General features: G+C 39.1%; 1 protein-coding gene across 1 annotated transcript in view; it reads left to right on the top strand.

Moving 5' to 3' along the window:
• The window catches only part of LOC308107922 (solute carrier organic anion transporter family member 1C1-like), a gene marked incomplete at both ends in the record, with an annotated part of 43037 nt that overhangs the window by 5350 nt on the left and 14043 nt on the right, over window positions 1–23644 (top strand). Inside the window, 7 exons of the mRNA XM_080460520.1 lie at window positions 10447–10588; window positions 13146–13278; window positions 13877–13998; window positions 14083–14229; window positions 17396–17494; window positions 21362–21610; window positions 23164–23328. Coding sequence (XP_080316646.1) covers window positions 10447–10588; window positions 13146–13278; window positions 13877–13998; window positions 14083–14229; window positions 17396–17494; window positions 21362–21610; window positions 23164–23328 — 1057 coding nt within the window. The remainder of the gene's footprint in view (window positions 1–10446; window positions 10589–13145; window positions 13279–13876; window positions 13999–14082; window positions 14230–17395; window positions 17495–21361; window positions 21611–23163; window positions 23329–23644) is intronic.

Below are 23644 nucleotides of genomic sequence, written 5' to 3'. Positions count from 1 at the left end.
ATAACAAAAGAAAAATGTGTATAAAAGGATGGGTTAAAAAAGTAGGAGTGTCATTCAACATAATGCATGTAGGGGACAAGAAAAATAAAGCCATAAAGCCAGTATCAATTGAGCCCAATCTGCTTCTACATCCGAACTAAAGTCCATGATTGTCCGTTGTCCCATTAGTAAAAACGTAATTCAAGACACAACTGGATAAGGAACACAAATAAAAAATGAATAAATAAATGCATTTAATGGGAAAATTAAGACTCAACTAGAGAATTTTTTTTTAAAAAATAACAGAAGGAGACTCAGAAAATAAATGGGGGGAGTGGAGGGGAGGCATCGAGTTAGCTTCTGGATGAATAGTAATGTTGGCTAGGTATTTTATAAAGGGTTGCCAGGTTTCATTGAAAACAGAACTAGAGTTTGTGCGTGAAAATCTAATCTTTTCCCGATTAATGTGAGCTATCAAAACATCTTTAGGGATTTATTCATTGATGTGCAGCCAACAAAAATCTGGTGTTTGATGCTCCACTTTCGACATGGACCTACATTTCTAGAGGTGTTGACTTAAATCAATTGTAATCTTTCTTTGTTGGACTAGGAGTCGCTCACCTTTCAACAAGCAGACTAGTACATCGACCATTAGAGGGTTTCACCAAAAGGTGAGCCAGACCTTGGAAAAACATTAAGCATTATGTTTACATTCTATTTGTAAAGTTAATGTGTGACCTAGTAGACAAGCTGTAGAAATAGAGGTAGACCCACACACTATTAGCCTGGTGGTCATGATGTTATGGCTGTCGAATCATTATGTAAGCCTTAATGGCAACCACTTGTGGTCATAATCTGCATACGTTTGAGTCTGTTTTGGATTTGTTTTTAGAGAACCATTTTCATGTGAGTCGCCAACATAAAATGTTTTTTGTGTCCTTTTATTTTTTTCCATTTTGTGCAGATAGTTTCTCAAAAATCTGAACACACGATGTGATAAGCTTTGTCTCACGAAGCGTGCAGATATCATTCAGAAAGATACAATTGTTCCTGATGCGCGCAAAGACTCTTGATCTAATTCATCTACCTGTCGTCTAAAGTGTATTCCCCGTGCTATGACGACACGAGTGTCCTTTAGTGACAAAAGCCCTCGAATCAAAAACACACTCAGGCTAATTGCTGTCGGCTTTAGCAGCTGCCCGATATTTCTGTGGCCTCCTGCTGATATGCAAACGGATTTATCGAGATTTCACCCTAAAAGTAAATGTCGTAAACCTCCAAAATATTCTCCTAAAGTACGTCTCCGGTCAGAAACATGAGACGTTTCCAAAGCCTTAAAATGAGATCAGACACTCTTGTTGCTTTTTCCTCACATGAAAGTCAAGTGAGACAATAGTGTTCAAGCAGCTTATCATAATACAGCCTGCAGCCGCGGGACGGATTTATTTCTTCTCAGAATTGTTCGGTTCCTCGACCGGCTGGGTGGGACATGGCACGGCCCGCTTCCACTCTAATCCGGTGTTTTTCTCCGCTTTCTGTTAATTCCATCAATAACACTGGGTTTCTGATGCCACGTTGTCTTAACTTTTCTTAATTTCTTAATTATTATTTTGCATCAAACACTGTCTCAGAGCTCCGCGCACACACACACACACACACACACACACACACACACACACACACACACACACACACACACACACACACACACACACACACACACACACACACACACACACACACACACACACACACACACTGTCCTCTACTGGTTTGTTTCATTTACAATCAATCTCTGTATTTGGACCGCTCTCATTAACCAGCAAAAACTCTCTGGGTCAGAAGCCCGTGTTAGTCTAAGCGTATTACAGCAAGCGGTTTGAATTATCACACAGTCTTAATTGTGAATTTCTTTTTTAGTGATCTTATTCACAATGAGGCCAGTGATTATTCAGCGATTGGTAAAACACCACTTCAAGAGGAGAGAACGACAAAGTCACAATACATGCTATTGTTGTAAAAAAAATCCTAAAACAAGCAACACATTATTCAGGAGGGAAATGTAATCCAAGGGATTACTTTTCCTGAAACTGTAAACATTACTCGCTTTATGAGGAGTCATTGATGAGATCCAAAGTCACTTTGTTTCTTCATCTGTTGCATGTCTTGTATGTTGAAGTTTTCCCTGGAAATGCCTGAGTGAAACTTCATTCATGGTTAGAGGTTTTCAGAGTGTGGGGGGAGGAACCTGTTCTATCCTCCAACAACGCTGGAACTGAAGCTGCACTGCAACTCCCTCGGCCCTCCAACTCTCAAGCTGCACATGCTGTTTCACACAATTGTGATTTTTGACTGAATGCCAGACTTCCCAATGTTTTTTCACATCGAAAGAAATCGTTATCAACCGCTGTTGGGTTTCATAGGCAATAAAAATGTGTTTATTAATTTAGAATGTCTGTGAAGCTGCAGTTAAGCTGGGTTAAATAAGCAGGTGGGGGGGGGGGGGGGGGGGGGGGGGTTCAATTCTGGTTGCGGCTATAAGACGGCTAAGCATAAAAGCAAACCATGTCTGCAGTGCAACTTGCTGTACAGGGTTACAAAATTCCTGGAATTTCCAAAGTTGGTAACTTGCCATGGGAACAAATGGGAATTAATGGGAATAAACCAAGAATTTGATCAATTAAATTTTTGTTCTAAAAAGGGAACTTAAAATGGTTGGGAAAAAAACATATTTTAGGATAATCCTGAGTAAAACAACCAGATTTCATACAGTTGAATATCTATCTATGCCATTCCTCAATCACATGAATATAGAACAGAGCTTGCTGCAGGGTTGTTGAGGCCCCGCCCCCTATTGCGTGTAGGGGGTGTGTGTACATTCCTCCATCACATGCACCGATCATGTCTAGAACCCTGGCATACTTTTTAGCCCGGAGCTCAAGACTGTTGAAGCCATAACATTATGCGGTAATATATTTAACACATTGGATGTATTAACAATGTTTAACTTACAAATATCCCATAGAAATGTTAAGGGTGTTGAGTTTAAACGGTTCTATGATGCATCACGACGCAAACTGACAATTTTGCATTGATACAGCGACAAAACATTATTGATTATAATGAATATTTCCCAAATTCCACAGCTTAACCTCCTATAGAAATTCACTGGAAACCTTCCACCCCGTTGTAACTTTTAAATTTGGCTAACAGTTTCCATATAAATACCAAAAAACTGGGAATAAATGTCCCATACAAAGTTTAATTGACAGGGAGATTAAAGGAGAGGCATGTACACACAATTCTCTCAAGAATTTTCTGGTTTTATCATTTTGATTTGTATCCATCATACTTACTGTTCACTAAATTCAATTCTAAAAAACAATGTATTTTATTAAAGTAGTTATTTGTTGTACCCTCAACTTGTTTAATTCCATACTTTCACACTTGTTTCTTTCTTGCTTTCATGATTTTTATCATTTTCTCTGCAGTTCCTCTTGAACTCCTTCCATTGTGTCACTCCTGAGGTTGTCTGGAACCCTTCAAGAGAAGCTTTAATTATTGCTCCTCCCAGTCTTGGCTATATATTATTAGGGACTATGTATTGCACAATATATTAGAAATTTAACTTTAATTTCAGATCAACTTGTGCAGTAAGATATGGCCAAAGACCAACTGCGCTACAGAAAATCTTTCCGCTGAAAAGTTTAATTGACAGGGAGATTAATCGCAATTAATTCACAACAACAGAAAACATTTTGACTGACAGAGAAAAAAACACTTATCGGGAATAACAAATGTCCAAAGAAATGAACACATACGTTTGACATTTACTTAAATGTTTATATTTGCGAATTGTATTGCAACACTAAACAACATTATCACATACATTATGTTAACCTTGTATCATGCATTCCTTGTGGAGTTTGGCGTTAGGCAGTCAAAATGAGCGCAGATTGTAGATCTTCCCATTGATTTTGCCACATCAGGTTTCTGCAAAATGCAAAAAGAGTCGTAACCTCTAACAGACTCCACACAAAACAATGCATCATTTATAGATATCACTGAAACTTGTGCGAGGCCCCTCCTGGCGCAAAGTGTTTGTTAACACATGTATAATGCACTGACTCAGTTTGATGTGACTTATTTCCCTTTTGAGGGTCATTACTCACTAAAACACCATTGAGAGTTTGAAGGAGGTATTTTACATTTCCTCTCATCATTTCCGAAGCTGAGAAAACATTAACAAAATACAACAGGGATCAGCTTTGAATGGTACATAGGAAAACCAGCTTTCACATGGTGGCGTGCAGTGGATGTGTATGCATGCAATATAGTGGGCTCTTGTTCTTTATGCCCTTTGGTCAAATATGGCGGTGTGCGCAATCTACTTGGAGGTCAATTTCCACTGATGGGCTATTTATCACCGAATCATGTCAATGGGCGCTCTATATGAGCAACGTGCATTCGTGAGACAGGTTGTTAGTCTTTGACTATCTCCAAAACTCCAGAGTATTACATGTACTGTATGTTTTCAGGTGTGTTATTCAAACCTCCTCATAGCTTCACTCTGACTTTGTTCATATGTCCTTACCAGAACTAGTTGAGTAGTCAGCTGCTTCCAATTCAGCTCTAAACACATGACCAAAAGGTCAAACTCTGCATAACCCTCGACGCTGATGACGTACACGTTGCCTGTGCTGACATATTTACATTCCTTGACTACTTCAATAAGTCCACTTATGCAATACAACAAATCCGCCCTAACTCGACACCTACGAAACACATACATTGTGTAAATGTTTGGATTACACATACAGAAATTGTGATTAATCAACTCAATGTTCATTATTGAGAATATGTCATCATTCACAGTGTTCTTTATGTTTTGCTTTCTTGGTGTGATAATTAGGTGTGCAGACCATGAGAATCGCCTCTCTGTGTACAGTTTTCCGCCGAATGTCACTGCAATGTAGATCCTTGAGTTCAGACATGTCGTTCAAATAAAGCCTCTCCGACAGCGTCAAGTGAAAGTGAAAATAATTCTCATTTTGAAGGCAGTATTTCAGGCTGTGTGTCCGCATAATGTTTTCTGCATTATAACCACTGCCATTGTCCTATCCATGAGCATGGTGTGTTTGTGGGATTAATTGTGTGGCGTGACTCTCATGCTTTTCTCACGTTTTGACTGCCGTAAGGGAGGTGGCTTGCTGTACTGGAACCTTGACCACAAGCCACGACTTATTTACAAGCACCAGCTCGTGCTTTAAGTGGGCTGGTATGGCACTTCTAAATTTGACCCCTCGGCGTACCGGGACGTTTTTCTAGCATACGGTGCGTATCGGAACTTTCCGTAATTTCCGGATAATAAGACACTACTTTTTCCACACACTTTGAACCCAGCGGCTTAAACAATGACGCTAACTTGTGGATTTTTACGGGTAAATGAGCTTCATGCCAACAATATATGGGGGATGCGTTCAGGTGCATCACGTAACCCCGCATTGCAGCGCTCCGTGGCTGAGCAATCATCCTCCTCAGAGGAAAATGTCCTTTCCTCATAATCATAATGAAACCAATACTTTATGAACAGTGATACAATCCTCGGTGTTTATGTATTTTTGCAGTAATTCACTTGCCCTCTCCCTCTCTCCTTCTCCCCTTCTCTCTCTTTCCCTCCCGTCCCTCGCCCCACAATGGAAGCCGTGGTTGTTTTTTTCTTTTAAAAAAACAACAATCCCACAGTGAAATCCATGCCCTGTTACAACGCGGACACCTGTGCTTATAGACAAGTGTGTCCTATATATGTACAAATATGTTTTTTCTTTTTAAATTTGGTGATTGCAGCTTATGTTCGTTTTTCTTAAATAGTGTACACTGTACTGTCTGTGGCCCATATTGACGTGATCATTGACATCGACATTTTTCACAATTACACACTTAAATCCCACCCATACGTTACATTACTGTACAGGCAGAACATTTCCTAAAAATTCTAATCAAATTATTTTCGGAAAACTGCACCACGTTCCTGTCCTGTCCATTCCTACAGGACCCCGGGTACCACTGTATCAGTTTTCAAGTGGATTCACTGCTGCTTTTTTTTTTTCACAATCACACACTAAAGTCACACCTAATTGTAATGTAGAACAAGAATGTGGTGCAGTTTAGTGAAAACAAAGAGATTTTTTAGGGACTTTTTGAAAAAAATCGGCCTTGACAGCAAGACACCCCCAAGTACCTCTTTGTCAATTTTCAAATGGATTCACTGCAGCTTTTTTTTTTTTTTTTCACAATTACATGTTTAAATTACAGACAATACATGTAATGCTGTACAAGCAGGAGGGTGTGTAGTGACATTCACTCATCTCTCTCCTACTCTTTCTTTCCTTAGATTTTTTTTTTTTAAGCAATTTTTAAAAATCTGCCAGTATTTAGATAAATATGCAATTACTTACAACATGTATTTATAATGTTGTTGTTTTTTTTTATTCTCACACTACTATAATAAAGCAGCCGGTGGATCCACACGCTGCACAAGGTGCCCTTATTTTACACTGAGCACCTGCCGCACAAAATGTCTGCGAGACGCCACTGAATGTCATGTTTTTGTCCCATATTTGTATGAGGGACTGACAGCGGGTCACAAGGGGAGTTACCGGCCCCGTTCATACGAAACACAAGAGTTGCATTCTTCCATTTGAATTTCGCTTTAAGCAATCACTTAAAAAGATTAGAACCACCAACGTGAACATGCTGAGTCCCTTCGCTAAACTCTTGGAAATATGCACTCTTTTGAAAAATAGGAAGGCAGGGCCTCTCTCTTGATTTGTTTCTTTTAATAACAATAAGTATGTAACAGCATTCACAGTCATCTCAAAGCACTCAACTTTCTAAGTTACAAAAAAAAAAAAGAGGAAAAAAAAACCAGTCAGACTCAGAGTTAAAGAACTTCTGCCTCGACTGGTTGGAGGATATCAAAGTGAGAAATAAGACGACTATGAGAGAACAGACTGCAGCACGATGGGCCAAAGTTAACAACATGTAATAGTTGGTCGAGCAGGCCATTTTCCAGTTCCTGTGTTAGGAGTTTTATTCCCTCTCTCGCCCCGTCCAACAGGTCGGAGTAAGAGAGTGGGGAACATACTGAACTCCAGGTTCTTCCCACCTTGCATGGCAGCTGTTTACGTGTGTGTGTGTGTGTGTGTGTGCGTGCGTGCGTGCGTGCGTGCGTGCGTGCGTGCGTGCGTGCGTGCGTGCGTGCGTGCGTGTAACTGTGAAGTGCATTCTAACTGATTTAGCTCTAAATGTGCTATGTAATTAAAGTTTATTGAATATTTGCTATTATAAAGGCTTACAAGCGGTCCGACAGTAAAGTAGCTTATACTTTTATAGATGGGGAGTTGAAATGTTTGGAAATTGACAATTTCTTCTGTAGTTGTTAAAGAATATTTCTATTAGTATTTTTCTAGACCGAACTAACTGTTATCTATATATAATCTAAATGGCTTGGAAACTGAAAAAAACATGTCCTATTTGACAACTTTTAGTTAAAATAATGTCTGAAGAAGCTAAAATTACCACTTCAAGTCTTCATTAAGCTTTTTGTATTCCTCTTGCCTCATCCTGATGGTACCAGTGTCCTGCAAAGTAATCCGGTCTTCTTGAATTGTTTTACTTAAGATGGCTAGTTTTAAAGAACCAAGGAAGCTGACCACACGTGGTGACTTGCCCCATAAAGGGTTAACTAAAGAAAGGGTTCAGGGTGACCAGAGCTAGTCCAGACTATAAACCAAGCCAAATAGGAAAGTTTGAAGCTTAAACATAAAGACTGTGCTGGCTTCCTGAAGTCCAACTCGGCGCCTTATTCTAAAAGAGGTGAGGCTGAATGCTCTGCCGCTCCTTTTCACTTTCGGGAACCGAAGGAAGCTCCAATAAGCCAACCGCCCGGGAACAAAGTGTTCTGCTGCAATGATATGATACAATCGACTCTCAATCTCTGTTCCACTTTCTTTCGTAATGTTTTGCAGGAAGAACCAAACAAATATTTTTTCATCTTGTACAAGAAGGGACTTTATTGTACTAACTGAAACGCTCAATAAGTCATGGAAAACTTGTTTATTTAGCAGCAGCAGAATAATCATTCAGGCCGTACTCTGCTGGGCGCATTTGAAGCATAAAAACATGCACGGAGAAACATAAAGCTGCTTGTGGGATTGGTGTGCTCCGATTCCTATTGAGTTGTTGGAGCAGCTCAACCAGATGCAACATAATACAGTCACTGGCATGTACTTTTATGCTTTGAAGGCAACATTTCACTTAGAAATGTAGAAATACTGCATAGCTGAATAAATTAGTGCGCAAGCAGTGCAGTTCATGGATTTCTTCTTTTTTTTTTTTTTTGTGCTTTTACAGAGACTATAATATGCCCATTGTGCAACTCTTTGTCTGTAGTAATACATTCTATTGGTGCTATAAGTGAGTGTCAGTTCTGAAAAGGAAGCTGCGTGCCGTTACAAAGTGTTAAACTGGTATGTCGTGTTCCTTTTTATGAGAGAGAGAGAGAGAGAGAGGGACAAAATAGTCATTTATGGACATTGGCTTCAATCATTTGATCTAGATAGATAAAACATGTTTAATATGGCCATTATCATTCATAAATAATGACAGCTGAAATGTTTCCCATCGTTGTGTTTACGTCTCACTGGCTGTCAATACAAAAAATAAACAAACGTGATGTTAGGGTGACGAGTTACACCTTGTAATGGAAAAAAGTGGCATGACTGTTGATTATCAGCGTGAATGGCTTAAAGGTACAGTTTGTAATATTTAAGTATTGTCACTTTTGTGCACTGGGTGGCAGCAGTGAGTCGCCGTTCCTTTGTTCTGCGCGTTTGATTGTTTCCTAGAGCTTCAGCGCTCATCGAATTTCCCTTTCCTTCTCATGCCCGAATCTGCTGCTGCTTCTTCTGTTATTAGGTTGAATGTCGCTTGATTGGTGACGTGACTCTGCACCATCTTGTGGTACGAAGTGGTACTACAAGACTGATGAAGATTGAGTTGTTGTTCCTGGGATCTGCTGCAGCAGGGGTCACCACTCCAAGTGCTCCTATTACTACAGGAACCACGTCAGCTTTCATTTCATGAGTTCCGCTTTGTCCCGACCTTGTCCATGTTTGCCGTGTTCCAGTAGCCCATTTGTAAACAGATTGCCCAGTTACCATAGCAACTGATGTAGACTTTACTGCCTGAGATCCTACTGGATGATGTTGGTCTGCACCAGGACTCTGTTACTGCCGGACCCTGGTATTCCTGGTAAAAGTCAGGGGCTCTGATCATTGTACTATGCAGCTGCAGATAGGGTTGCAAAGGGGTGGAAAATGACCTGAAAACTTCTAGAAGTAAGCTTGGGGATTTTGGAAATTTTGGTTTCTAATCTATGGTTTTGTTGCTCCACTGATGTGGTATTGTCGAGTTCTTATCACAATGTATCGTAGAAACAACAAAAATTCAACACCCCTAACATTTACCTGCGACATTTACTAGTTAAAAAATAATAGTACATTGAATTTGTTGAATATACTACCACATAATATCATCAAAATGTACTTTACTTTGTGTAGTCCACGGGCTCAAATGTGTGGCTTCAGTAGTCTTGTGCTCGGAGCTCAAAGGTCCTGACCAGGATTCTCGGAATCATGAAGGAGACGTGGTCAGTATCCCTGCAGTCAGCTGTGTGCATGTGATTGAGGATCGGCATACATATTCAACTGTACTTGTATGGAATCTTGTTTTAGTTCGGATTATGCTCAAATATATTTTCATCAACTATATTTAACTTTTCTATTAGAAGGAAACCTTCAACATAGTAAATTCCTGTTTTTTTCCCATTTATTCCTATAAATCCCATTAAATCACATAAAATTTCATTTATTCCCATAGAACGTACTTTGACAATTCCCCAAAATTTTCAAACCTAGCTGCATATATAGCAGATATAATGGTGTTTATGTTATTTTTACACCTTGCAATGTCATCCCATGGACACCTCTGAGCTGAGCCAATACTGAATATATATATAGAGAGAGAGATATGTTGAGCTATTATATCACATACCTTGTATACATTATATGCAGCTAAGCCATGCAATTCTAAACCTAACGTCCTTTATTTTTAAGTCTTTGGTTAGCTGCTATACACAATCATTGTTTTATGATTCCCTGTTGGGATCATGTGTCATCCTTTATTATTAATTAATTCCTTTATATTTTATGTCAATCAACAACAATGCACTGTTGTTGACATGACAGGCACTTTGTTTACTCCCTCTCTTTGCCCATTGCTTGTCAAAACAGCAACCACTCAGTCATTTAGGTTGTTTCGAACGATCATCTGGTTCATTTGCTCCTTTCGTGTACCCATGTCTGTTTGCATGCAATTATAAAATGCTTGTCTTTTTTCCCCCAGATGTTTTTGGTGGCTTTGTCCTTTGCCTATTTTGCGAAGGCTCTGTCGGGGAGCTACATGAAGAGCACAATAACCCAGCTGGAGAGGCGCTTCGACATCCCCAGTTACCTAATAGGTGTCATTGATGGGAGCTTTGAGATAGGTGAGCCGGCCTGCCAATCACTGCCGCCGTTTTCTTGGTCTTTTTATAGTCTCTGTGTCATGACCTCCCCTCCCACCACTCTCTCTGTCTTTGGGGGGGGAAATATTAATGGATCATTGAGATATTCACACAGGATTCATCCAGAAAATGCAGAATGAATGTTTTTTTTTGTGTGTGTGTGTGTGTGTGTGTGTGTGTGTGTGTGTGTGTGTGTGTGTGTGTGTGTGTGTGTGTGTGTGAGTGAGTCATATGTTGCACAGGGACATAACACACAGCCTCTGAGCTCAGTTAAACCTGAGGACAGCCAAATGTCTGAAACATATGATATGTCGATGCAGTAACTTTGGCAAATCATCCATTTAATCCCCCCTTTCCAGAACTAGTCATTTATGCGCCATTCATCCGACATTTATAACTTTTGAAAAAAATGTTTTCATCCTTTTTTAAAAAACTGCCTTTCTTTCTGTAAAGCATTACCTGTCAGCTCTGGACCTGCAGCTCATTGCTCATTTCCAAGACAAAACCTGAATGGAGGTAAAATGGATAAAACGTTATTGATATTTTGACAGTGACTCACAATGATGACTCACTATAAAATACAACATTTTAGAGAACACAATTCTTAAGCCATGAATTATGAAATAAGTGTAACATGTATGACTGAAAAATTATCATATTTTATGTACAATTATGTGAATTCTATAATTGTATGAATTATATAAGTGATTTTATTTTAACTTTAAAAAAAAAAAACCTTAGCAAGAAAAAAAATACATACATTTTCTCTGGTTTTAACAAAGAAAAAATACAAATAAACATTTTAAGAATGACCACAAATTTTGTTTCACTCTGAGCTGCTTTGGTTCTAATTATTGTCTATTTCAGGATCTGGAGCACAAGTGTTGTCGTGCTTTTTACAAAATTACCAGTTCACATATTAACCATTTAAAAAAAGATCATATTCTTTGTAGAGGTGTTGGGTCAAACTGCTCCAAATTTGAATCTGTTCAATTTCCAAGAGGTGGAAATAAATCAGGAGTCTTGAGTTTAAAAGAGAGCAGTGAAAATGTCAGTCCAACACATGAAATACATTGTTCACGTACTCTACACTTCAGCAAATGATGTGGCCTACAGTTTCTCGGGTGAACTTTCCAGGACAATTACATAATGGCAGTTCATTTAACTTTAGTTTTTCATGTAAGCCATTAATCATACATAAAGTGCAGAGCCAGATAAGACACAGAGGGAAGAGTCACAGTCCAACAGCAGTTGGAAGATGGAAGAAGAAGAAAGCCTACTTTTTTGATCGACCCGGGGAAATTATTTCTCTGCTTCAACTCAGTGGGCTGCCACAGTGCAGCGTGCGGAGAGCTGCTGGGGCTCAGCGGTCCTACTCTGAGGCCCACTGTGGAACAACAACCTGCAAACTGTCTGATTTAAGTACACAACAATTCAACCCTGGAAAGACTCACAAACACGGAGATGCGTTACAAGTGCTTTGTTAGCTGCGGGAGGTTATTTGGTGCTCAGAGCCCGGCGGGAGACTGTGAATGAAGTTATGAAAACATGGACACAAAGATCTGGGATTATTCTTGCCCCCAGGGTCTGGACATTGGTTATGGCGAGTATGGAGGATGAAGCCTGAGGCAAACGGGGATTAGAGTCACTCTATGTAGCAATGCGGCTTGGCCGTGAGGCTTAAGAGGCAGAACCTGGGCAATGATTGGTTGCCACGGGGGAGTGCCTGGAGGCCAGCGTTGATTGGATGATAGGCCGGCGGACCGTCTTCCAGGTTGAATTAACGCTTAAGCTCCATAACACAGTAAATTGATGGTAAATTCCCACGTAAACGTTTTATTTCAATCCCAACAAGACCGTACTTACAACCATAGGCAGGTGAATATTTGGTTTGCACTTTGTTACAGTGGTGTATTAATGCCAAAGAGTTTGAGAAGAGTTTGAAAAAAAAAACGTGTCCAACGTTTACCACAGGCCCTTCTGGCAGAGGAGGAAGAGGTGTGGACAAGTTGTGTGCAGTCGTAGTCGAATGCTTCACTTGCGGCTACCTCCGTCTCTCCATCCCCTGTGAAAGCCGATTCTCTCATGTGGCCTAGGCAACAGGCTTTTTCTATAGGACTGTTGCCGGGGTAACGGAGAAGCAGTGCAGGGCAGCGGGGGAAAAAAAGGTGCAAGAAACAAGAGAATGGGAGAACAGAGAGGGAGGGAGGGTAATTATTGGTAAAGAGAGAGGAGTACGAAGAGTGATGATTGTTGCTGTTGACACCAGCCAGATGAGCTCAGCTGTTTGGCAACGCGTATATGTGCACATGCCGACTTTTCCATCGCCTCCGCATTGAGTTTAATATATGCAAGGAACATTTTTTTTTTTTTAATAAACAGCATATAATAAATCAACAGATGTCTGTGGAGTTAGGTTGAGAGAAAACATACCGACTGCACATGATTTTACTTAATACTGTGAACACCATGAATAATATATAGAATATAAAGCTTCTCTCTCTCTCTCTCTCTCTCTCTCTCTCTCTCTCTTTTCCAGGTAACTTGATGGTGATTGCCTTCGTCAGTTACTTTGGGGCCAAGCTCCACAGGCCAAAGATCATTGCTGTGGGCTGTGTACTGATGTCTATCGGCACCTTCATCATCGCTCTGCCTCACTTCATCATTGGACGGTGAGTAAAAGCCAAGCGGGCTTTATTACGGTTTCACTTTCTCAAAAGATGGGATATTTATGCTGTATATGTGATGAGGGTTGCAATAGATTTCTTGAAAGTTCATGGTAAATTTCCATGGGGAGTTAAGCTAGTAATTTGGGAAATCTTTGTTCTACTCGATTGTTTTGATTGTTGATATTCAACTGTACCAGTCCAGTTTTTCCATTTTTTCATCAGTTGTCGTGGTCGGTGATAGTAAAAAAAAAAAAAAAAAAAAGAAGTAGAAATTCACCAACTATATTTAAGTTTCCTACTATGAGCCACATTTCGATTGAGTAAATTCCTGGTATATTCCAGCAATCTGTAGCTCAGATTCTGTCAATATTCACTTTCGGTAACATCACTACTCTTTAGTCTTTTTTAAAAATGTACCTTACTGTTATATTCATTTTGGCTGTTTTATACATGTGTTTATTTTAGTTGCATTATAGAATTTAAGGCATAATGCCATTCAGGTATGCACGTAAAGATTGCTGAAAGCTCTCCTATAACTGTTGGAACTGTGGCCACTGGTTCCTTGGAGCACAATTTTGAACAGTCTGTGCTTTGTGAACAGCTATGAGTTTGAAACGTCGGTGCGGTGGGTCGTGAACTCAACCAATAATCCCTCTCCGTGTCCAGTGGGCTCACCAGCAGACCCCACACAAGATGGTAAACTACCTCAAGTGCCAGCGACAGGTGAGCCTTTAAACACACACACACAGATTATTTGCGTGCAAGTTGAGATGTCCTGACGACCCGTTCCTCATCTTTTCTTTTCAGGTTGCGAAGGCGAGTCCAACTTGTCGATGTGGATCTATGTGCTTCTGGGAAATGTGCTGCGTGGAATCGGAGAGACACCAGTTCAACCTCTGGGGATTTCCTATATCGACGATTTCACCACTGAGGAGAACGCCGCGCTCTATGTTGGTAAGATGAACAGCTGCCACTGGTGAAAATACAAATTAACACCAATAACACCCAACTTTAAATATGTGATCCATACAGGCAATAAATGACAGATGCTTTTCAGCTTAAATTTCTGTTTTAAAAAACGATTGTGCAATAATTATTATTTTTTAACTCTTTTCTTCCACACAAATCTCCCTCTGGTTGTAGCTTTTTCTTATTGTGCACTTTTTTTTTTAACAGTATCAGGAATGGTAATTTTCCACGGATTTTGGCCAATTTGAAATTCAAATTGGTCATTTCTATGAAATTTGAGGCACCTAAGTTTTTTTGCCATCATCAAGGATAATATTAGATTAACGTTGAATCATATCGAAACAAAATGTTCCGCTACTGACTCGCTAGCAACAGGTGATGAACTGGATCTTACACAAACAAATTATAAAATGGATCAGTGATTGGCTGAGAATGAATGATTGTCCCTTTCAGGTCACTCTTAGTCAGACATATTGAACGTGACTTGTTAGAGTCGAGATTGTTAGAAATATTTTCCATGCATGTTTTTAGCACTGGATCAGTGTCAAAGTGAGATCGAAATTTACTCTTTTTCTCATTTAGACTGAGAAACTACCGTGAACTCAGCAGAGTTCTTGTGAAAATATGTGTTCATCATTGAATTAGACTGTTGCACTGTGAAAGTGGAACATTGAGACATTAAGTTTATCTGTTCCACATATAGAAAGACTGTAAGTTGATTTTCATTAAATACATAAGATTCATTCAGATATTATTATGTTGCTCTTGTATAAAATATAGCTAAATGGCTTTAAAATTGGGAAAAATTGCTTAAAAAGCATCAGCTTCAGGGGAGCAAATGGCCTCCCAGACCCTCAGAACTTCCATCTGAGATTTTTTTTTTTTCCTGTGTCGGGGAGCATCTGGTGTTTGAAGCTGCTTGATGGCATTATTTCATGCAAAGGTCAGGCCAGTCAGAAAGGTCAGGCCAAATTAAAAATGTGTGTTGCCGTCACAGTAACAAGGTCTGTGTAGTTGATTTCACCGTTGCAGTGGCTCAGTTTTAAAGTGAGTAAAGGAAGACAAACAGTAGTGATCAAGCACTGAGCGTGTCGCACATTGACAAGCCCGTTGGCTCCGTTTTATCTCTGGGTTTGTCTGACATTTGGTCCTTGTGTGGCGCCAAGTGGAGGCCAGCAGGGAGCTTTCAAACCTTCACTGGAGATGAATCATCGCCTCAGCCCGCATCAGCTTTATTGGCATTATCCTCCATTCAACATCCCAAACTTTATCCAGTTTTTTTTATCTATTTCATCAACCCCATGACGCAGAGAGATTGCCGCCTTTATTCTTATCACTATTCAGACAGGACCATTTCTTTGACGATTTGAAGTCGGGCTGCATGATTTATCCTCATCAGGACATCAATTGTAGTAATAAATAAATATATGTGCATTCATCGTCTGCATGGCGACATATTTAGCCAACGTAGACTGTGGGTTGTATTTCACTTTATTTATTCAATGTTACATCGTAAAAGGTGGCAACAGGCCAGAAGCACAAAAACCAATGAAAAATCACTCAACACAATACGTTAGTACGATTTGTTCCACTAGTGGGGTCTGCAAATAGAATAGAATAGAATAGAATAGAATAGAATAGAATAGAATAGAATAGAATAGAATAGAATATTTATTAATCCCAGAGAGAAATTCCTTTAAGTATTGCTCCACAAAAGAATAAATTGAAAAACAAAGTCATTATGTACAAGGCTCAACGGTGACTAATATAAGCACAGAAAGGACAAAATGAAGAAAAACACAGCAAGCACTATGTACAGGAAGTTAGAGCCTTATGGCCACAGGAAGGAAGGAAGGAAGGAATGAAGGAAGGATCTCCTGTGGCGCTCTGTACTCTCTGTACCTCGACGCACATGTGACCAAAAGAAAAAAGGCAAGAAAAACAATGGCTGCACTATTGCATCTGGCTTTATTGGCTCCAAAAAGTGAAAGAACACTGTTATTTAGGTATGAAATCTAGAGCACAAAGACATACGTTGAATTGCGTGTCACCTTGAGATCACCATGCTCAACAACATTATCACATATTGCATGTCTAATTAATATTGTGCAGCCCTGCTGTGAAGGCATGTATGGCTGTGTATTGTGTTTCTAATGTATTGTCTATCTAGGACAGGGAGGGCAAACATGCTGTCTACAGTTCAACTACTGCCCACAAGAGTCCCGCCTGCGGGATGAAAGTGTAAAAGCAACAAAGGAGATATTAACTACCATTTTCCATTGAAAGTGATTGATTGTAGCACAGTATCTGTGAGAGGAGAAGTCCTAATGCGACATTGAGATCCAGAACTGAACAGCAGGTTTTAGTGAAGCTCGTAATGGAGAGATCAGTGTTGGAGCAGTGCAAGATTATTTTGAATGAAACGGCATTAGCATTTTGTGAAAACATGAAGGCTGCAGAAATCAGATTTCACTTTTTTGGAAGAAACTTCATGTTTGTTAATTACAGATTATGGAAATTAGAGCCGTAAATGTTTGGAACTTTGGAGTTGTTAAGTGATGGTGTGATTCCACTCAAGCTGGGTGACTCATATCGCAGGCGGGCCCATTTAGACAAAGTGACGTAGAGAGAGTAACACAATCAGAACAACTAGTTAGCCCGAAATGCATGATACAGACAAGTATACGCTGTCTGCGTCGGGGCTCACCACATGTCATCGGATCACACGAAAACGTATATTAACGGCAGGTGGAAACAGGCCCAAAGTGAACTCTGAATCAAAACAAGTTTTAAGGAGATTATAGACCGTGGCTTTATTTTGGCAAAGAATCATTTCAACTGATCATTACATTTTTGGGGTATGTTTGATTGAAAACTTCCAAAAGGACAAAAAGTTGAGCTGTGTGTTGTTTTACTGAAGCGTGAGCAAGACAATACATCCCTGATGTGTTCGCCCACAGCAGACAACGTGCATCACTTTAACACGAGAGGAAAAACTTGAAAAGTTTTTTTTTACAGAGTTTGAGAAAAGTCTTAAAACTGGTTATGTTTTATGAAGTATGTAGAAATACCCGTGGGGTCTACTGTGGCAGAGATGGCTCAAGATACTAACCAAGTTTGTGTGTTTTCTCCCGCGTTCGCCCTGTTCCAGGCTGTGTGCAGACCATCTCAGTGGTGGGGCCTGTGTTTGGTTACCTGTTGGGCTCCCTTTGTGCCAAAATCTACGTGGACATTGGATTTGTAAAAATGGGTGAGTTCAAGCACAAATACACGTCCAATTGTTATTTTGGAAAACTGTCCAGACACATGTTAACCTTTTTTGGGGGGGGTTTTTGTGGGTGAGTCATCTTTTGCTCACGCAGACTGTTCTGAGCTGATTTGAAAAACATCTGTTTGGAATCATTTTATTTGTTTTGCATCATGTCATCTGATGTAGAAATCTTCTCATTTTTGAATGTTAGTTCAGTGTTCAGTGTGCCAGATTGGTTGATCTTTTCAATTTGGATTATGTCCGTGGGCCAGGCCTTGCTTGTGAAAGAGATCACTTGTTCTCCAGCAACAGTAAGTGCCTGCTAAAATAAAGGTCAAATAAATAAAAATGTAATCTATTAAAACACTGATATTAATAGGCAAATATGTAAGAAACCAAAAGACAAGACAAGTCAGGATAGTCAAGTGAACAGATGCAGCCACTTGGACGAGGGAATACTGAATAGAATGTCGTGGTAGTTGATAAACACTGACGGTTTTCATGTGTGAACACTTGAGTGAACAACGGCCTCTTTTCTGTCTGTGGAATTAATTATATGTGAAAAAAATGTTTATCTGTAGACGTCACGCTGGATCCTGATTCATTTCAAACTTGAATTTATGCTACTTTGGTGCAAAGGTAGAGCCGAGTGTCATCCGCATAACAGTGAAATAATATATCTCTGAAAAATATGGCCAAGGGGGAGGGGATAGATGATGAAGAGGATGGGGGCCAAGTACAGAGCCCTGGGGAACACTGGAAGAGAGGGAAGATGGCTGGGATCTGAAAGATTTTAATTGAATGAACCGAGTTGGGCAATGTGTTTGATAATAATTTGGTGTGTCCTATTTTGCGATGCCAATTATAAATTGTTTATCTCAATTCTGTATTTGACCTTGTTTACACTTTGCAGGCTCTCAGAATCAGATATCGGCCATAGATGCTTATGTGACATTGATTTGTGTTACATGCTTGCCCCTATACAAGTAAACATTTTTAATATACACTAATTTGTAATCCTTGGATATTGTTAATATAAACGTGTCACATTAAGTGTAGCAGGCAATTTACGGTAGATATTTTCAATTGAACATGTTTTGTGTAAAATGGATGATGAATAAAGGTCCTGAGGCCAGATGTGCTAAATATGTAGTCATGTGTGGAAACACAAAGACATACCAACAGAATTCTTCCTCAAATACACTTAATTTGCACAAGCCTGATTTCCAGTGGCCCAGTTCAATGGACGTACAAATGTTTCTAAAGCTCCATTTACATTCACGGCTCGTGTCGATTGCGCTGCTCTCTAAGGCCGCCAGTGACAGGAAAGATAAAGAAGTGCAGTGTAACGGCAAAATCGAACAAAAGCAGAACAGCTGCCTCCGTGCACAACCTGTATATGCGACTACATATCGCAGCAGCGCCACTAATTCATCACAGATTTTTGTAAATCCTCATTGTGGCAATATCTCTGCCATCATTTGCATCGAAAACAGAAAAGTAAAAAACAGGAACTTTAATCATGTTTGCTGTCAGATCATATATCCTTTGTTAAATTATTGGACTCTTTGCATCATCTGCAGCACACAGCAAAGGTTCTGAAACCGAGACTCCAACCAGTTTGATAACAGATGGAAACTGTTGCATTGCTTATTCTTACAGAATCACCTTGATTTGCTTTGAAGAAACTTACATTTTGAGGAAATTTGGATAAAAGCAGTTGAGTTTTATGCATGTGGAAGTGATCACAACAGTCAAGGTACTTATATAAATTGTACTAGCATGATATCTTTGCTCCAATGTGTTAATGGAAGTGAAAAGCAGGGGTGGAAGTAATGAATTAAAATAACTAATTTAGTCATCTTTTCAGAGATTTATCAGTTTTGACGTTTCAAGTTTCAAACATTAGTTATACTGAAGTACACTTTACAAAACGTAATCTAATCTGCATCTTTAAAGCGCTACTGAGTACGACCACAGTTTGAATTAATATTCATACCTGTTGATTTACATGTTTGTAGCCAATAAATGTATTGTTTTTACCGGCAAAATGTTGCTTTAATTCTGAATTGCTTTACCTGTAACTTGTATATATGAGAAATGAGTCATGACTTTAGATACTGCATATGGTAAATTGAACTGCTTGCTATTGGCAATGCACCTAAATGTAGTTAAACAAAATACTCAATTGAAGGTTTTAGGTATTAGTTATTTTTCAACTTGTGTACTTTTAATGTACTTGTTATTGAGTACAATTTGAACAATGTAACAGAAGTTGTTCAAACCTTCTTCTCCCTCTTGGTCATTCATTTCATCCTGGTTAAATTGGAAAATAAAATGCAAATCAAGTAACAAAGAGGTTTTAGTGGTTGCATCTTTTCAACCTTGTCTGAGGAGAACCGCTCGGACTGTGGAAACAAAAAGTGATTTGAAGAGTCCATTTGCTATTTTGTTTAATAAATGTGTTTAAGAATTGCATGTGCAATGTCGTGTTGAATGCTATTATACCACCAACCGGGGGACTAATGAGACACCGTCCAATAGACAAGGGCTGATGTTACTGCAACACCTGCACTCTTCCTGCCGTCACAGGTCAAAACGTGGACTGGAAACAAAAAGACCTTTTCATTTGGAGGACTGAAACGCGATGTTATCAGATACAGCAACAAGTGTGTGCACTATTCAAGACTAAGAACAGGTGTACAGGATAAGCTTCAATTAGCTGATGAACGGGGACAAAGAGCTCCGACAGGCAATAATCAAATAGAGTGCAACAAAGGAAACGAGACAAAAAAGTCAAAGGAAAGGAAGCGGCAGAGAATATTGGAGAAAATCAGAAAGAAAGCAAAAAGGAGCCGTGTTAGAGCGCTATCTTCAACAATGACCCGAAATGTAACAACGACCCGAATTGTTATAAAAGATAATGTAATATAACCTGAAATGTAATAACTAGTCGATAATGCAACGAAAGTGCTGAGCCTGAAATGTAATGCATCTTTTTTTTTTTTTTTTTTTTAATAACTCAAACCCAAAATGGAATAACTGGTCAATAATGTAACAAGACGCTGAGCCCCCAAAACTTAAAATCTTTTCAATATTACATTACGGAGCAGGCACAATATGTTTCCCCTAATAGTGTAATAATTGTTTTACATCATAAAGTGAGTCAAGGATTTATGGATTGGACTCGAACTGCTTTAATTTGAATAACATTCAAAGAATTCTTTGTTTATACATATATATTATATATATATATATATATATATATATATATATATATATACAGATTGTTATTTACATAAGATTAACATTTCCCAGGTCATTTATAATTTTCTATTCTCTATAATCTATTTGTCCAGTCATCAGTACAAAATAATGTATAAACATTAAACATATTAAGATCACATTTTTGTTCAGTCGTTTTAGATTATCGGCCAGTAATTACATTTCGGGTTTTATCACATTATGTTTTATAATATTTTGGGTCATCGTTCCATATCTGGCTCTAATAAACCAATGTTAAAAAAGATTGTTTCCGTGAAGAGAAAAAAAGAGAAGGAATTATGTTTCTTCTGGAGTGTCGATCGAAAAATCTTCCTCCAAGATACGAACATTTCCAAACGAGATATGAATAAAAAATAAAATAGAAATAACAAATCACTCAAGACGCCATAAAAAGGAACAAACGAACCCGACCACTAATGAGAAAGTCACGTCCTGGATTAGAAGCAGCCAACATAAAAGGGTGTCTGTTCAGATTGAGTCGATGAGCCGAGTCCTCCCTGGAAAACCCAAGAATGAGATGAGAAACTGAGGTCTGCGCAAGAAATCCTCACTCAGCATTAACCACATGCTTGTCTTCCTCAGAAACCATCACCATCACCCCAGCGGACTCTCGCTGGGTGGGGGCCTGGTGGCTGGGTTACCTTATAGCCGGGGTCATCACGCTGCTCTCTGCCATCCCGTTCTGGTTTCTGCCTCGCTCTCTGCCCATGTCTGGGCCCCGGGTCCCAGAGAAGTGCACTCAGGAGCAGACGAGCTTCATCAAGGACTCTCCCCCTCTCAAGCACAAGTATCCAGCAGATGAGCACACGAGTTTTATAGAAATGGCCAAAGGTAAGAGAGATATAGGCTTTCCAGGATTTAAAACTCATAACGATTTTTTTTTTATATTTATGCGTTAATGTGCCCTAATTGTCCTCTCATGCTTTAACAAAAAAACAAACACATGATGTAATCCTAGAAGTCTGCGTATAAAATGCTGCTTTTTTCTAACTTCATGGTGCATGTTGGCTTCAAAATTGCAGTTTGTTTCTGAGAGACGTAAAGACAAGAAGAGGGTTTGTAATCTACTATGTGTGGTTGAGAGAGCAGTCACTGTTGAACTGAAGCTTCACCGGCAGACTAAAGAGAGATGATCAATACACAGCTGCTGCAGCTACTGCCATACTTCTATTACAGTGCTTTATCACATTATACACAGATTTTTTTATTATCTCAAATCATTAAAAAATTTGTAAAACAGTCATGTTCTCATCTGAGACGTTTTTTATCTGCTGTAAGCATGAAACCCGACCTCAGTCCAACAAGATGAAGAAGAGGCAGCACATTACGCTGTTCTTTCTGCTGTTCTTAAATGCTGCTTTTAATATTCTTGATGGTTTATATGAACAATACTGTCTTTACAACCTCCGCAGCAACCACTCAGAGGCCTGCCACTCTATATAATCTGCTGGTTTCGCCCACCCACCTTTTTTTGTGTGTTTTTTTTTCTTTCTACTCCTCTTTTTTAACGTGCTGCTCTTTGCCCACCTAATTGCCCCTCAAGGATAATTTAAAGTATTTTTTTCCCCCTGATTCTGAAGTATCAACACTTAAATATAGAAGAAAAAAAATCCTACAACAATAGTTAAAGCGCTTGCTAACTACTGACGACTAACTGAAAAAACTATGAAATTTGGTGTGGGTTCATCAACTCATCACCGCCATCTAGTGCACAAAAGTGGTATTACATGAGTATCGCACCTTGCACCTTTAAGGTGAGTGGGAAAGAAGTGTATTGTGTAGAGTTGTATTTTCCCCACATGAAGTTACATTATTTTGTCAGATTGTTTGTTGGTGTTGATGATTGTGTTAGCAACACACAAACATCATTTTAATGTCCACATAGAATCGATTTTTTTTTTTTAAACAAAAAGGGCTATTGAAATTGCTCCGTCTCTCTGTCCGCTCATTATTAGGTGATCGATTTTCAGAACAAAATGGAAAAAAAACACAACCAAACCTGTGAAAGTGTATGTTTTGGAAAACAATTTTTAATTAAGAACTGATTACATTTATTTGTGTAGATGCATTGTTTGTTGGCATGTTGCACATTTTCTTGTCTTCATTCATGATCCAAGACGGGATCCCACTTGTTGAAAACTCCAGAGGCTATTTCAATTTTTTTTTTTTTTTAAATGAATAAGTTTATTTTTGTAACCCCCTTGGAAGCAACAAATATGGACCATTTACAATTCCATGAACTACATTTGTTTCAAGACAGTGTTCGTTGTCCTCCTTCCTCCAACAGCAGGCATCAAGCAAAACATAATTTAGCTGTATAAATGTAGTGACTGATGCTGTGATAGGAACATTGCACAGTTTGACTTTGGGATCTCCCTGCACAGACTTCATCCCAACCCTGCGAACTCTGCTGGCAGACCCCGTGTATCTCATCTACTTGTGTGTGACGATCATCCAGCTCAACTCTCTCATCGGCATGGTCACTTACAAGCCCAAGTACATCGAGCAGCACTTCAGGCAGTCTGCCTCCAAGGCCAACTTTCTCATGGGTATGGATCAATGTGTCAAATGATTAGTTTAATTATTGATCGTCACAAAATAGGATCTTTTCTAGCATGTTTGGGCTTCTTTTTTTTGCGGCAATCCAGCTTTTTCAATGATTTTTTTTTTCTTGTCAATTTTTGTTGTTGTTTTTTGTTTTTGTTTTTAAGCCAATCCTCTTTCAAACACCCTTTTTTAAATATTTTATTTTTTTAATGTAAGCAGTTTGTAGCCTTTTTTTAAAGAGCAAATTTTGTGTTTTAGCTGTTTTAGCCTTTTTAAAACACTTTTAGGCGGGAGGGTCTTTTTGAAAATAAGGCAGAT

The sequence above is a fragment of the Lipophrys pholis genome (genome assembly GCF_963383615.2).
Source record: "Lipophrys pholis genome assembly, chromosome: 3".
NCBI lineage: Eukaryota > Metazoa > Chordata > Actinopteri > Blenniiformes > Blenniidae > Lipophrys > Lipophrys pholis.
Note: the sequence above shows the minus strand (reverse complement) of the source record. Positions and strands in the feature narration are given on the sequence as shown.